At 40.5% G+C, this 15,888-nt stretch overlaps 1 protein-coding gene across 3 annotated transcripts in view; it reads right to left on the bottom strand.

The window, feature by feature from the left end:
• The window catches only part of tmem63bb (transmembrane protein 63Bb), a 99,282-nt gene that overhangs the window by 38,584 nt on the left and 44,810 nt on the right, over positions 1 to 15,888 (bottom strand). For all 3 annotated transcript variants that reach the window (XM_045691329.2, XM_045691330.2, XM_045691331.2), the window contains 4 exons: positions 9,115 to 9,195; positions 2,970 to 3,093; positions 2,727 to 2,860; positions 2,404 to 2,541 (listed from right to left, as the gene is read on the bottom strand). In XM_045691329.2, the coding sequence (XP_045547285.1) occupies positions 2,404 to 2,541; positions 2,727 to 2,860; positions 2,970 to 3,093; positions 9,115 to 9,195 (477 nt within the window). The remainder of the gene's footprint in view (positions 1 to 2,403; positions 2,542 to 2,726; positions 2,861 to 2,969; positions 3,094 to 9,114; positions 9,196 to 15,888) is intronic.

Here is a 15,888-nt window from a genome sequence, read left to right as displayed (position 1 = left end):
CAACACGGGGGGCCTCTCAGGGGTGCGTGCTTACGCTTCGAACACACCGACTGCGTCGTTGCGTTTCGATACACCAGAAGTACATTCATTTCCAATGGAACGCTGCGTTTGCCTTGCAGCATTGCGTTGCAGAGGCAGTTGCAGTGCGTTCTGTGTGGTGCATACATTCGATTTATTGAACGTATGCATCAAATTGTATGCGTAGACTTGACAGAAAGTAGCAAAATGTGAATGTTGAATTTTTGTTGCACACATATCCAGTAAAAAAAAAAATGTGGGATTACATAATAAAAACAGTTTGACTGGAGAATTTCATGACATTTTTTATTCATTTATTTGCCAAGTATATTATTTATTCCATGACATCCACAAATTAATTGTGAGAGCCTATAATATAATTTCCCTCCAAAATGCAGCTTTGGAGCGAAATGCATAATAGTCAAGATAGCAGAGTCGGCTCTTTCAACAATGAGACCAACGTTGAGGATTTCACCCACGACTGCGTGGCCACACATGACTCCAACACCATTATTAAGTTTGCCGATGACACGGCGGTGGTAGGCCTGATCAATGACGACGATGAGACAGCCTATAGGGAGGTGGTCAGAGACCTGGCAGTGTGGTGCTAGGACCACAACCTCCCCCCCAACGTCAGCAAGACAAAGTAGCTGATCGTGGACTACCGGAAACAGAGGGCCAAGCACTCCTGCATTCACATTGACGGGGCTGTAGTGGAGTGGGTTATGGGTTCCTCGGTGTCCACATCACTAAGGACCTATCATGGTCCAAACACACCAACACAGTCGTGAAGAGGGCACGGCAATGCCTCTTCCCTCTTAGGAGGCTGAAAAGATCTGTCATGGGCCCTCGGATCCTCAAAAAGTTCTACAGCTGCACCATTGAGAGCATCTTTATAGGCTCCCTGTCATCCAGGACCTCTATACTAGGCGGTGTCAGAGGAACGGCCTAAAAATTGTCACAGACTCCAGCCACCCAAGTCATAGACTGTTCTCTCTGCTACCGCACGGCAAGCGATACCGGAGCTCCTGAACAGCTTCTACCCCCCAAGCCATAAGACTGCTGAACAGTTAATCAAATGGCTACCCAGAGTATTTTCATAGACCCCCTTTTTTCTTCGCACTGGCTCTCTTACACTGGCTGTGGAACCCAGGAAGAGTAGCTGCTGCCTTCGCAACAGCTAATGGGAACCCTAATAAAATACCAACATACTGTCTATGCACACTTACTGGACTCATGGACACATACTACACTAACATTCCAACACACACACACGCATATTGATGTCACACACACACACTCACAGACACACACGCTACTGTTACGCTGTTAATTATCTATCCTGATTGCCTAGTCACTTTTACGCCTACCTACATGTACATATTACTTCAATTACCTCAACTACCTCGTATACCTGAACATTGACTCGGTAACAGTACTTATTTTATTTAACCTTGTACTTGTTATTTTATTGTGTTACCATTTTCTTTTTTTATTTCGCAAAAAGTTGTCTTACTTTTTAACTCCGCAATGTTGGGAAAAGGCTTGTAAGTAAGCATTTAGCGGTAAATTCTACACCTGTTGTATTCGGCGCATGTGACAAATAACGTTTGATTTGATGGCGTGCCAGCTAAGCATGGGCGGAGACTGAGTGTGTTAAGTTATTGGCAAGCATTCAGTAAAGCCGCAAAGCTCCAAAGTCAGGGGTTTAGGAAAAGAGCTGACTGGAGGTCATGGGGGCCTGAGTATCACTGATGACAAATACCCGTCATCACCCCATCCCCTCCATCCATAGCCACATTTTGTCCTTGGGTGCAAAGGTGGAGTGCAGTCGCTCATGCAGAAAGGCCAAAAAGATCATCAAGGACCACAACCACCCGAACCACTGCCTGTTCACCCCGCTACAATCCAGAAGGCGAGGTCAGTACAGGGCCATCAAAGCTGGGACCAAGAGACTGAAAAACAGCTTCTATCTCAAGGCCATCAGACTGTTAAACAGCCATCACTAACACAGAGAGAATGTATCACTAGTCACTTTTTTAATGCCACTTTAATAATGTTTATATGTATATATTCTTCTTCCATTCCTTTATTTAGATTTGTGTGTATTAGGTAGTGGTTGAGGAATTGTTAGATTACATGTTAGATATTGCTGCACTGTCGGAACTAGAAGCACAAGCATTTCGCTACACTCGCAATAACATCTGCTAACCATGTGTATGTGACCAATAAAATGTTATTTGACAATAGAGTCCATTTTAGCCTCTCTTGCTGCCCCCTTTGTTCTACCTCAACATCATAGTTGGTGCTAGCCACATATAATTAGTAGTAGTCTAAATTCTCTTTCTATGGCTGGCCCACCCTGCGCAGGACACTGTCTCTTACCAGCGCACGTTTTGAGGGTCAGGAGCATAGCTCACACTCCAGTTGTAGATGTGGAGACTTTCACTGAACTGGGATGACTTGGGCTCTTGGCGACATGTGCAGCCATGGCATTGGCAGGCATTGAAGTCCTTTAGGATTCTATGAAAAGTGGTAAATGGCAGGGAAATTGAGTAGGCTAAACAAGCTTTTATTACATATGGCATATGGTGATGGCACTGATCTCCTGAGGCGTTTTGAAAGACCATCCTGGTCAGATATAGCAGAGCATGCATACAAAAACAAACACCACAAAAACATAAAAACTTATGTCGAGATTGACTCACATTGCAGTCATGGCCTCATTCTGGAACGTGACGAACGCCATGCCAAGAGGTTTAGTGTTGACCTTCTCTTTCTCCTTTCTGTACTCTTCTTTCAATTTGGCCTCCCGCTTAGTATAGAAGCTCACCGCCTCTTCCTGAAAAACAATGACAGATTATACTTTACATAACATTGCACAGAAGTCTAAATTTGCAAATGCCTAAAGGTACAGCCTAATAAATGTGATGGTATTCTGGGTGTCTGACCTGCTCACAGCCCTTGATGACACAGCAGCAGAGGTGGCCACAGGGTTTGGGGTTGACCATGGTGGGCATGTGCTCTTTGGCCATGAGATCAGTGAAGAACTTTAAACTGCGCTCTGTCTTCTTCCTGTGAGGCGACACACACACACACACACACACACACACACACACACACACACACACAAAAAAAATAATTGAGAGCTCTACACATGGTGCACACAACGCACAATCCTGCACAAATGCATGGTGACATACAGTATGTCTACACAATCCCATCAGAGCAGTAAATACACTCGCAAACAGGCATATACAGTTGAAGTCGGAAGTTTACATACACCTTAGCCAAATACATTTAAACTAAGTTTCACAATTCCTGACATTTAATCCTAGAAAAAATTCCCTGTTTTAGGCCAGTTAGGATCACCACTTTATTTTAAGAATGTGAAATGTCAGAATAATAGTTGAGAAAATGATTTACTTCAGCTTGTATTTCTTTCATGACATTCCCAGTGGGTCAGAAGTTTACATACACAATTAGTATTTGGTAGCATTGCCTTTAAATTGCTTAACTTGGGTCAAATGTTTCAGGTAGCCTTCCACAAGCTTCACACAATAAGTTGGGTGAATTTTGGCCCATTCCTCCTGACAGAGCTGGTGTAACTGAGTCAGGTTTGTAGGCCTCCTTGCTCGCACACACTTTTTCAGTTCTAACCACAAATTTTTGATAGGATTGAGGTCAAGGCTTTGTGATGGCCACTCCAATACTTTGACTTTGTTGTCCTTAAGCCATTTTGCCACAACTTTGGAAGTATGCTTGGGGTCATTGTCCATTTGGAAGACCCATTTGCAACCAAGCTTTAACTTCCTGACTGATGTCTTGAGATGTTGCTTCAATATATCCACATAATTTTCCTCCCTCATGATGCCATCTATTTTGTGAAGTGCACCAGTCCCTCCTGCAGCAAAGCACCCCCACAAAATGATGCTGCCACCCCCGTGCTTCATGGTTAGGATGGTGTTCTTCGGCTTGCAAGCCTCCCCCTTTTTCCTCCAAACATAACGATGGTCATTATGGCCAAACAACTATATGTGTTTAATCAGACCAGAGGACATTTCTCCAAAAAGTACAATATTTGTCCCCATGTGCAGTTGCAAACCGTAGTCTGGCTTTTTTATGGCGGTTTTGGAGCAGTGGCTTCTTCCGTGCTGAGAAGCTTTTCAGGTTGTGTTGATATAGGACTTGTTTTACTGCGGATATAGATACTTTTTTACCCGTTTCCTCCAGCATCTTCACAAAGTCCTTTGCTGTTGTTCTGGGATTGATTTGCACTTTTCACACCAAAGTACGTTCATCTCTAGGAGACAGAACGCATCTCTTTCCTGAGTGGTATGACGGCTGCGTGGTCCTATGGTGTTTATACTTGTGTACTATTGTTTGTACAGATGAACGTGGTACCTTCAGGCATATTGAAATTGCTCCCAAGGATGAACCAGACTTGTGGAGGTCTTGGCTGATTTCTTTTGATTTTCCCATGATGTCAAGCAAAGAGGCACTGAGTTTGAAGGTAGGCCTTGAAATACATCCACAGGTACACCTCCAATTGACTCAAATGATGTCAATTAGCCTATCAGAAGCTTCTAAAACCATGACATCGTAGATGTCCTAACCGACTTGCCAAAACTATAGTTTGTTAACAAGAAATTTGTGGAGTGGTTGAAAAACGAGTTTTAATGACTCCAACCTAAGTGTATGTAAACTTCCGACTTCAACTGTACAAGCTCACACATACAGTACCAGTCAAAAGTTAGGAAACACCTACTCATTCAAGGGTTTTCTTTATTTGTACTAATTTCAACATTGTCGAATAATAGTAAAGACATCAAAACTATGAAATAACACAAATGGAATCATGTAGTAACCCCAAAAAACAGCCACCCTTTGCCTTGATGACAGCTTTGCATTCTCTCTACCAGGTTCACCTGGAATGCTTTTCCAACAGTCCTGAAGGAGTTCCCACATATGCTGAGCACTTGTTGACTGCTTTTCCTTCACTCTGCGGTCCAAATCATACTAAACCATCTCGATTGGGTTGAGGTCGGGGGATTGTGGAGGCCAGGTCATCTGACGCAGCACTCCATCACTCTCCTTCTTGGTCAAATAGCCCTTACACAGCCTGGATGTATGTTTTGGGTCATTGTCCTGTTGAAAAACAAATGATAGTCCCACTAAGCCCAAACCAGATGGGATGGCGTATCACTGCAGAATGCTGTGGTAGCCATGCTAGTTAAGTGCGCCTTGAATTCAAAATAAATCACTGACAGTGGCACCAGCAAAGCAGCCCCACACCATCACACATCCTCAATGCTTCATGGTGGGAACCACACAAACAGAGATCATCCGTTCACCTACTCTGTGTCTCACAAAGACACGGTGGTTGGAACCAAAAATCTCAAATTTGCACTCATCAGTCCAAAGGACAGATTTCCACCGATCTGATGTCCATTCCTCGTGTTTCTTGGCCCAAGCAAGTCTCTTCTTCTTATTGGTGTCCTTTAGCAGTGGTGTCTTTGCAGCAATTCAACCATGAAGACCTAATTCACGCAGTCTCCTCTTAACAGTTGATGTTGAGATGTGTCTGTTACTTGAACTCTGTGAAAAATGTATTTGGGCTGCAATCTGAGGTGCAGTTAACTCTAATGAACTTAGCCTCTGCAGCAGAGGTAACTCTGGGTCTTCCTTTCCTGTGGCGGTCATCATAGCCAGTTTCATCATAGCACTTGTTGATGGCTTTCACGACTACACTTTAAGAAACTTGAAAAGTTCTTGACATTTCCCTGAGTGACTGACCATGTCTTAAAGTAATGATGGACTGTCGTTTCTCTTTGCTTATTTGAGCTGTTTTTGCCATAATATGGACTTGGTCTTTTACCAAATAGGGCCATCTTCTGTATTCCCCCCTTACCTTGTCACAACAGAACTGATTGGCTCAAACGCATTAAGAAGTAAAGATTTTCCACAAATTAACTTTTAACAAGGCACACCTTTTAATTGAAATGTATTCCAGGTGACTACCTCATGAAGCTGGTTGAGAGAATGCCAATACTGTGCAAAGGGTGGCTACTTGGAAGAATTTGTTTAACACTTTTTTAGTTACATGATTCCATGTGTGTTATTTCATAGTTTTGGTGTCTTCACTATTATTCTACAATGTAGAAAATAGTACAAATAAAGAAAACCCTGGAACGAGTAGGTGTGTCCAAACCTTTGACTGGTACTGTACAACACCCAAAGTAAGGCTCAAGTGTTCGGGTGAGTGCATTCCGACCCATAACGTTGGCAATCAATTCCAGTAGCATGGAAGATTTCTCCAGCCACTGGAGATCAATACTGTTTAGCACCAGTGGCCGAGTAAGAGGAGATCAAGATGGCCACTGCTGAGTCATCAAGGGCTACTTCCGTCATCAGAAGTCACGGACCTAAAAAATAAGGCCTCTCTCCTGCGATATCTTATAGGTCACACAGATAACATGTCTTTGCAACAGTGTCCATAACTGTGACTAACTTCAAACAAAAGTGGTTCGTCTACAGGGTTGGGTAGGTTATTTTATCAATGTAATCATTTACAGTTACTAGTTACCTAACCAAAATTATAAATCAGTAAAGTAACTTTTGGATTACCCAAACTCCGTAAAGTAATCCAAGTTTAGGCACTACCTCAGAATTCTTAAAGTTACGCATTAACTCTGAATGGTTAAGGTAATGGTTAAGGTTTGGAATAGACTTAAAACAAAAATATCAAAAACAACTTTCTATCGTTGGATTCGAACATGCAACCTTTGGAACCAGAGACAGACACCCATCCACCATCCCCATTCACAACACCCTAGCAAAACCAAAGCCTACTTGATGGTAACAGCGCTCACTGTTGCCCCTAGTTGCTGGTTTCCACGTTATCTCACAACGTCCTCAGACATGGATAGATGTTGAACAAACTGACTTGTAGTTCACCCGTGATGTCTTTTCAAGATATAGGATTTTCAAGAAGCAAAGCGTAACTTGCCACATCATTGTACTAACACTGAACTAATGATAAAAATACCCAAATATAGTTTGAGTGGATTATTCCTTGAAGAGGCATTAGAACACAAAAAGGATCCATCAAACTCATTTGGTGTGTCAGCATAGTGGTCTCGGACTTGTGGTCAGACTCGCTCACCTGGAACAAACAAACTTTATTTTTTTTCCTTACAATGCTGAATTGAAATGTCATTGAGAAAACAGAAAGGAGTTCATGTATTTTTTCACTATCATCCTTTCTGCATTTAAATGTAATCCAAGAAGTAAACATGTAACAGTTACTTTCTAAATGTAATCTGTTAGTTACCTATCCAAAATTATAATCGGTAACGTAATTTTGGGATTACCCAAACTCAGTAAAGTAATCTAAGTTTAGACATTAACTCCAAAATTCTTAAGGTTAGTCATTATCCAGTGGTGGAAAAAAGTACCCAATTGTCATACTTGAGTAAAAGTAAAGACACCTTAACCGAAAATGACTCAAGTAAAAGTGAAAGTCATCCAGTAAAATACTACTTGAGTAAAAGTCTAAAAGTATTTGATTTTAAGTATACTTAAGTATCAAAAGGAAACATATAAATAATTTCAAATTCCAGATATTAGGCAAACCAGACGGCACAATTAATGTTTTTTAAATTAGGGACAGCTATGGGCATACTCCAACACTCAGACATAATTTACAAATGAATCATTTGTATTTAGTGAGTCCGCCAGAACAGAGGCAGTAATGATGAGCAGGGATGTTCTCTTGATAAGTGCGTAAATTGGACCATTTTCCTGTCCTGTTAAGCATTCAAAATGTAGCGAGTACTTTTGGGTGTCAGGGAAAATGTATGGAGTAAAAAGTAATTTAAGTATTTTTTCTTTAGTACTTTACACCACAGGCATGAACTCTGAATGGTTAAAGTAAGGGTTAAGGTTTAGTTACTCCCCATGTAGTTACTCCTCAACCCTGCGTCTCCATATACAATTCAAACACTATTTTATGGACCTTACACTTGCCTCGACCCATTTGTTGAGAGTGAGGAGGTAATGAGTTTAATTATTGTAATATCTCTACGTCTGGTCAACAACAAAAAATCTGGGGCGCTTTTTTTCCCTTCAAAAAAGGCAGGAATAAATTCCACCTGGAGTTGTTCTACAGTAACTACAGATGTAGGATCTTAATTAGACCTGTATTGTCGCAGCAAAAGAATCCTGCAGAAACAGGATGTCCGTTTAGTCAATCATGTTGCTTGATCGCTGGTCAAAATGAGGCTACATGTAAAGTGGAATACTGATAATATAACCATGGGTTTTAAGTGAAATTATGTAAATCACTCATCTGCATTGTAGCGCAGGAAAATCTCAGCAACAAAAGTGTAATCAAATTAAAAGTGAAGTAATATTTATCATAGGCTATATAATATATACCTCACATATGAAATTATAGTTGAGTTACAGTAATAGGTTTTCAAGAAAGGTCTGAGTTGTCTATCAAAGGCAGAAATATGTAATATTATTGTAAAATAAATTATAAAATCATACAAGGCATAAGCTTAAGTTACAAGGCCTTATTCTAGGTATGATCAGACCAGGAACGAGAGAGAAGTCATGGCTTGTGGGGGACAGAGAGGTTGAAAGACAGTGTATATTTCACCAACGCAGGTCAGGAACGAAAGAGACAATGAATCTAAGAGTTTTTTTTTTATAAGAATCTGACTTGTTTAGATTCAAAATCAGAATTTTTGACCAATAACATTACTGTTGAGTTAACTTCTAATCAGATATCAGACCAGCAGGATAAAAAGACAACGGAACATCTGCTTTACAAAGGCGTGATAGAATGAGGGATGTGGAGAGCAACACAGAGAAGGCTGAATTCAACAACAGAAAGGAAATCTTTGCATTCAGTGTAAAGAGTCACTTCAGGGGCTGGGCCGCCCTACAATCCTATATCTGTACAATTTTGTCAAGCGATGCCATTTTATGTAGTGAGGGTTTGATATGTTGGGGGCTGAAATTGTGATGAAGCATTCTAAAGGAGAGTGAGAATGAACACAATTGGTGAACAGCAGGTAAAGGTCTCACCTCTCAGCATTCAGGGACATGAGCTTGGCTACGTTATAGCAGATTCGAGCGTCAAGAACAATGCAGTTCTCATAGGCTTGTCTGTGTGAAAATGGAGAGAAAACAAAACAATTACCATACTATAATGAGAGTTGATAAAGTCAGTGATCTTAAAAATGCAGTGACATTTTTTATATTAAGAAACCCAGACGGCACGATTTTCTTGTTTTTTAAATGTACAGATAGCCAGGGGAACACTCCAACACTCAGACATCACTTACAAATGAAGCATTTGTGTTTAGTGAGTCCGCCAGATCAGAGGCGTAGGGATGGTCTCTTGATAAGTGTGTGAATTATACAATTTTCCTGTGTTAGGTTCTAAATAACAGGGTAAAAACTGACGGACAACTATGAAAAGCTCAAACCAAGTTAATTGACCCAATGGGTCAGACAGCTGAACAGACAAAGACAGATTCACAGAAGCACTGGTATTTAACTCTTCCTCCTATGCTGAGTCTCCTCACACATCTGAACAGCCAATACACCTCTGTTTCTAGATAAAACTTGAGTGATCTGTTCTTCCTCACGTCATTTTGGCTGTGGTCAGGTCAGATTCTTCACTCCTCCCCAACTCACAGCTGTCCTGTTGACTTGTACCAGACTGTGGCCCTTCTCCTTTCCATTGGATCCCTGATGTCTAACAATAACATTCTGACAGAATGTAAATGTTCTACATTCCTCTTTCTCTCAGTGACATGAACAAGGATCTTTCATGTGTAGAAGTCAGAACCAATCACCTGTCTTGCTAAGCATTAAAAATTTAAGTACTTTTGGTTGTCAGGGAAAATGTATGGAGTAGAAAGTACACTATTTTCTTTAGGAATTTAATGGAGTAAAAGTATAAAAAAAATATAAAGTACACACAGTTGAAGTTGGAAGTTTACATACACCTTAGCCAAATACATTTAAACTCAGTTTTTCCCAAATCCTGACATTTAATCCTAGTAAAAATACCCGTCTTAGGTCAGTTAGGATCACCATTTCATTTTAAGAACGTGAAATGTCAGAATAATAGTTGAGAGAATTATTAATTTCAGCTTTTATTTCTTTCATCACATTCCCAGTGGGTCGAAAGTTTACATACACAATTAGTATTTGGTAGCATTGCCTTTAAATTGTGTTTAACTTGGGTCAAATGTTTCAGGTAGCCTTCCACAAGCTTCCCACAATAAGTTGGGTTAATTTTGGCCCATTCCTCCTGACAGAGCTGGTGTAACTGAGTCAGGTTTGTAGGCCTCCTTCCTCGCACACACTTTCAGGTCTAACCACAAATTTTCTATAGGATTGAGGTCAGGGCTTTGTGATAGCCACTCCAATACTTTGACTTTGTTGTCCTTAAGCCATTTTGCCACAACTTTGGAAGTATGCTTGGGGTCATTGTCCATTTGGAAGACCCATTTGCGACCAAGCTTTAACTTCCTGACTGATGTCTTAAGATGTTGCTTCAATATATCCACATAATTTTCCTCCCTCATGATGCCATCTATTTTGTGAAGTGTGCCACCCCCGTGCTTCACGGTTGGGATGGTGTTCTTCGGCTTGCAAGCCTCCCCCTTTTTCCTCCCAACATAATGATGGTCATTATGGCCAAAAGGTTCTATTTTTGTTTCATCAGACCAGAGGACATTTCTCCAAAAAGTACAATCTTTGTCCCCATGTGCAGTTGCAAACCGTAGTCTGTCTTTTTATTGCGGTTTTGAAGCAGTGGCTTCTTCCTTACTGAGTGGCATTTCAGGTTATGACGATATAGGACTCGCTTTGCTGTGGATAAAGCTACTTTTGTACCGGTTTCCTCCAGCATCTTCACAAGGTCCTTTGTTGTTGTTCTGGGATTGATTTGCACTTTTCACACCAAAGTACGTTCATCTCTAGGAGACAGAACGCGTCTCCTTCCTGAGCGGTATGACAGATGCGTGGTCCCATGGTGTTTATACTTGCGTACTATTGTTTGTACAGGCGAACGTGGTACCTTCAAGTGTTTGAAAATTGCTCCCAAGGATGAACCAGATTTGTGGAGGTCTACAATTTTTTTTCTGAGGTCTTGGCTGATTTCTTTTGATTTCCCCATGATGTCAAGCAAAGAGGCACTGAGTGTGAAGGTAGGCCTTGAAATATATCCACAGGTACACCTCCAATTGACTGAAATGATGTCAATTAGCCTATCAGAAGCTTCTAAAACCATGACATCGTTTTGGGAAATTTTTCAGGCTGTTTAAAGGCACAGTTAACTTTGTGTATGTAAACTTCTGACCCACTGGAATTGTGATACAGTGAATAATAAGTGAAATAATCTGTCTGTAAACAATTGATGGAAAAATTACTTGTGTCATGCACAAAGTAGATGTCCTAACCGACTTGCCAAAACTATAGTTTGTTTACAAGAAATTTGTGGAGTGGCTGAAAAACGAGTTTTAATGACTCCAACCTAAGTGTATGTAAACTTCCGACTTAAGTCGTTTTTTGGGGTATACAGTTTAAGTAGTACTTTAAAGTATTTTTACTTAAGTACTTTACACCACTGATCTTCACCCAATTCCCACATGTAGTGCCTTCAGAAAGTATTCATACCCCTTGGCTTATTCTACATGTTGTTGCATTACAGCATGATATCAAAATGGATTAAATATTTTTTTTCCTCACCCATCTATCTACACACAATAATAACCCATAATGACAAAGTGAAAACAGGTTTGAAAATGTCTTGAAAAATACAGAAATATCTAATTTACGTAAGTATTCACACCCCTGAGTCAATACTTTGTAGAAGCACCTTTGGCCACGAATACAGCTTTGAGTCGTCTTGTTTCAGCTTTCCACATCTGGATTTGGGGATTTTCTCCCATTCTTCCTTGCAGATTTTATCAAGCTCTGTTAAATCAGATGGGGAGCGGCATTGAACCGTAATCTTAAAGTATTTCCACAGATTTTCAATAGTATTCAAGTCTGGGCTTTGCCTGGGACACTCAAGGACTTTCACATTCTTGTTCTAAAGCAATTCCAGCATTGCTTTGGCTGTATGCTTGGGGTCATTGTCCTGTTGGAACGTAAACCTTCGCACTGGTTTAAGGTCGTTTGCACTGTGATGCAGGTTCTCAAGGATTTGCATGCATTTGGTTCCATTCATTGTTCCCTCTATCCTTACCAGTCTCACAGTCCCTGCCGCTGAAAAGCATCCCCAAAGCAAGCTGCTGCCACCACCATGCTTCACAGTAGGGATGATGTTAACCAGCCACAGCTAAACCCCTGTCTTTCTCCAGACATTGTGCTTTGCATTCAGGCCAAAGAGTTCAATTTTGGTCTCGTCAGACCACAGAATCTTTTGCCTTATGCTTATGGACAGCCAGCTGGGTAGTTCCATATGATGGGAAATTGCTCTTGGGAACTTTCAACACTGTAGAAATTGTTTTCGATCCTTTGTAGTGGAAATGTTTAGCGTCCTCCGTGTCTGCAAATGTGTAACTACATGTAGCGTATTGTTTCTTGTTATTGTGTTAGGATGTTTTGCTCTCAGGGAAGGGACTGATGGAAGAACAGAAAGAAGGGAACACATTGTTACTTTGGCCCAACGCCTAGAAACTGTGTGTGCAAGATCATGATCAGCCTATCGCACCCTGAGAGCAGAGACACCCAGTTTGTGCACGAGTATAAAGAGTGCTGAAGGGAGATTATTAGTGTCCTTAGTGGGGAATTTCCTCGACACCTTCCCCAAATATAATGCAAGCTTCATCGCAATTCAATCTCATATCTACAGGCAGCTCCTTGGACATCATGTCATGATTTCTGCTCTGACATGTATTGTCAACTGTGGAACCTTTATATAGTCAGGTGTGTTTCTTTCTAAATTATGTCCAAACAATTGAATCGGCCACAGGTGGACTCCAATCAGGTTGTAGTAACAGCTCAAGGATGACCAAAGGAAATTGGATGCGCCTGAGCTCAATTTGGAGCGTCATAGCAACGGGGTGTGAATACCTACATTAATGAGATTTCTGTATTTCATTTTCAACACATTTGCAAATCTTTCTAAAAACATGTTCTCACTGTCATTATGGGGTATTGTGTGTGGATGGGTGAGATTTGTTTTATTTTAATCCATACCATAACACAACAAAATGTGGAATAAGTCAAGGGGTATGAATACTTTCTGAAGGCCCATACAGTGGGGTCTGAAATGATTGACTCCCTTGATAAAGATGAGCAATAATGACTGTAGAAAATAAACAACTCAAAAACTGAGCTATATATTATGCTAAAAAATTGGGGAAATTATGTTGGTATTTGTATTTATTAAGGATCCCCATTAGCTACTGCCAAGGCACCAGCTACTCTTCCTGGGGTCCAGCAACATTAAGGCAGTTATATACAATTTAAAATATCACATGACATTACATTTCATAACACTTCACCCCATACATTTAGTGTGTTCCCTCAGGCCACTACTCCACTGTCACATATTTACAATACAACATCCATGTGTGTGTAGAGTGTGTCTCTTATGTGTATGTATGTCTGTGCCTGTGTGTGCGCGTCTCTTCACAGTCCCTGCTGTTCCATAAGTTGTATTTTTATTAGTTTAAAAATAATCTGATTCTACTGCCTGCATCAGTTACCTGATGTGGAATAGAGTTCCATGTAGCCATGGCTCTATGTAGTTCAGCGAAAACTTGCTTTAACCAGAATAGAAGGAGTGGGAGGCCCCGGTGCACAACTGAGCAAGAGAACAAGTACATTTGTCTAGTTTGAGAAACAGATGCCTCACAAGTCCTCAACTGGCAGATTCATTAAAATAGTACCCGCAAAACACCAGTCTCAACGTCAACAGTGAAGAGGCGACTCCAGGATGCTGGCCTTCTAGGCAGAGTTCCTCTGTCCAGTGTCTGTTCTTTTGCCCATCTTTATCTTTTCTTTTTATTGGCCAGTCTGAGATAAGGCTTCTTTGCAACTCTGCCTAGAAGGCCAGCATCCCGTAGTTGGCTCTTCACTGTTGACGTTGAGACTGGTGTTTCGTTTTTTTGTGTTTGCATTTAATTTTGTTGTGTTTAAGACTATTTTATGCCAAATATAAATGAAATGGTAAATAAGGTAGTGTCATTTTGGATTCACTTTTACTGTAAATAAGAATATAATATTTTTATAAACCCTTCTACAATAATGTGGAAGCTACCATGTTCACAGATAATCCTGAATGAATCGTAACTAATGATGAGTGAAAAAGTTTGAGGTTCAAAGATCATACCCCCAAGACATGCTAACCTCCCCATTTAATGGTAATGTTCAGAAACATCTATTCTTATTTACAATAAAAAAGTGACTACAAAATGACAATACATCATTTACCATTCATTTATATTGGGCACAACACAATCTGAAATGCAACCATAAATAACTGCAAAAGCATCCAAAAAGTTTGTAGGGTCACAAGCTTGATGTAGTTCAGTGCATGCTAGGAATATGGGACGAGATACTAAACTTTTGACTACGTTATTTATAAGAGTCTTTACGGGTGTAAATCATGTTGACCCCTTCCTTTTTCAGAAAAAAAATATTGCTTGTTAGCCTGTTAGGGCTAGGGGGCAGTATTGACACGGCCGGATAAAAAACGTACCTGATTTAATCTGGTTACTCCTGCCCAGTAACTAGAATATGCATATAATTATTGGCTTTGGATAGAAAACACCCTAAAGTTTCTAAAACTGTTTGAATGGTGTCTGTGAGTATAACAGAACTCATATGGCAGGCATAAACCTGAGAAGATTCCTTACAGGAAGTGCCCTCTCTGACAAGTTCTTGTTCTTCTTGGCTCTGTTTATTTAAAACTGAGGATCTTTGCTGTAACGTGACACTTCCTAAGGCTCCCATAGGCTCTCAGAACCCGGGAAAAAGCTGAATGATATCGAGGCAGCCCCTGGCTGAAAAACATTAGCGCGTTTGGATAGTGGCCGGTTAGAGTACTATGAGACTCAGGCTCGTGCACGAGGGGATCCCATGCTTTTATTTTCTCTCTCTTTGAACGTAAACACGCTTTCCAGGTCGGAATATTATCACTTTTTTACGAGAAAAATTGCATAAAAATTGATTTTAAACAGCGGTTGACATGCTTCGAAGTACGGTAATGGAATATTTAGAATTTTTTTGTCACGAAATGCGTCGTGCGCATGACCCTTTACACTTCGGATAGTGTCTTGAACGCACAAACAAAACGCCGCTATTTGGATATAACTATGGATTATTTTGAACCAAACCAAAATTTGTTATTGAAGTAGAAGTCCTGGGAGTGCATTCTGATGAAGAACAGCAAAGGTAATAACATTTTTCTTATAGTAAATCTGACTTTGGTGAGTGCTAAACTTGCTGGGTGTCTAAATAGCTAGCCCTGTGATGCCGGGCTATCTACTCAGAATATTGCAAAATGTGCTTTCACCGAAAAGCTATTTTAAAATCGGACATAGCGAGTGCATAGAGGAGTTCTGTATCTATAATTCTTTAAATAATTTTGTTTTTTGTGAACGTTTATCGTGAGTAATTTAGTAAATTCACCGGAAGTTCACGGGGGGTATGCTAGTTCTGAACGTCACATGCTAATGTAAAAAGCTGGTTTTTGATATAAATATGAACTTGATTGAACAAAACATGCATGTATTATATAACATAATGTCCTAAGATTGTCATCTGATGAAGATCATCAAAGGTTAGTGCTGCATTTAGCTGTGGTTTGGGTTTATGTGACATTATATG

Source organism: Salmo salar, chromosome 12 (assembly GCF_965601325.2).
Source record: "Salmo salar chromosome 12, fSalSal1, whole genome shotgun sequence".
NCBI lineage: Eukaryota > Metazoa > Chordata > Actinopteri > Salmoniformes > Salmonidae > Salmo > Salmo salar.
This window is presented reverse-complemented; position numbering and strand designations above follow the sequence as displayed.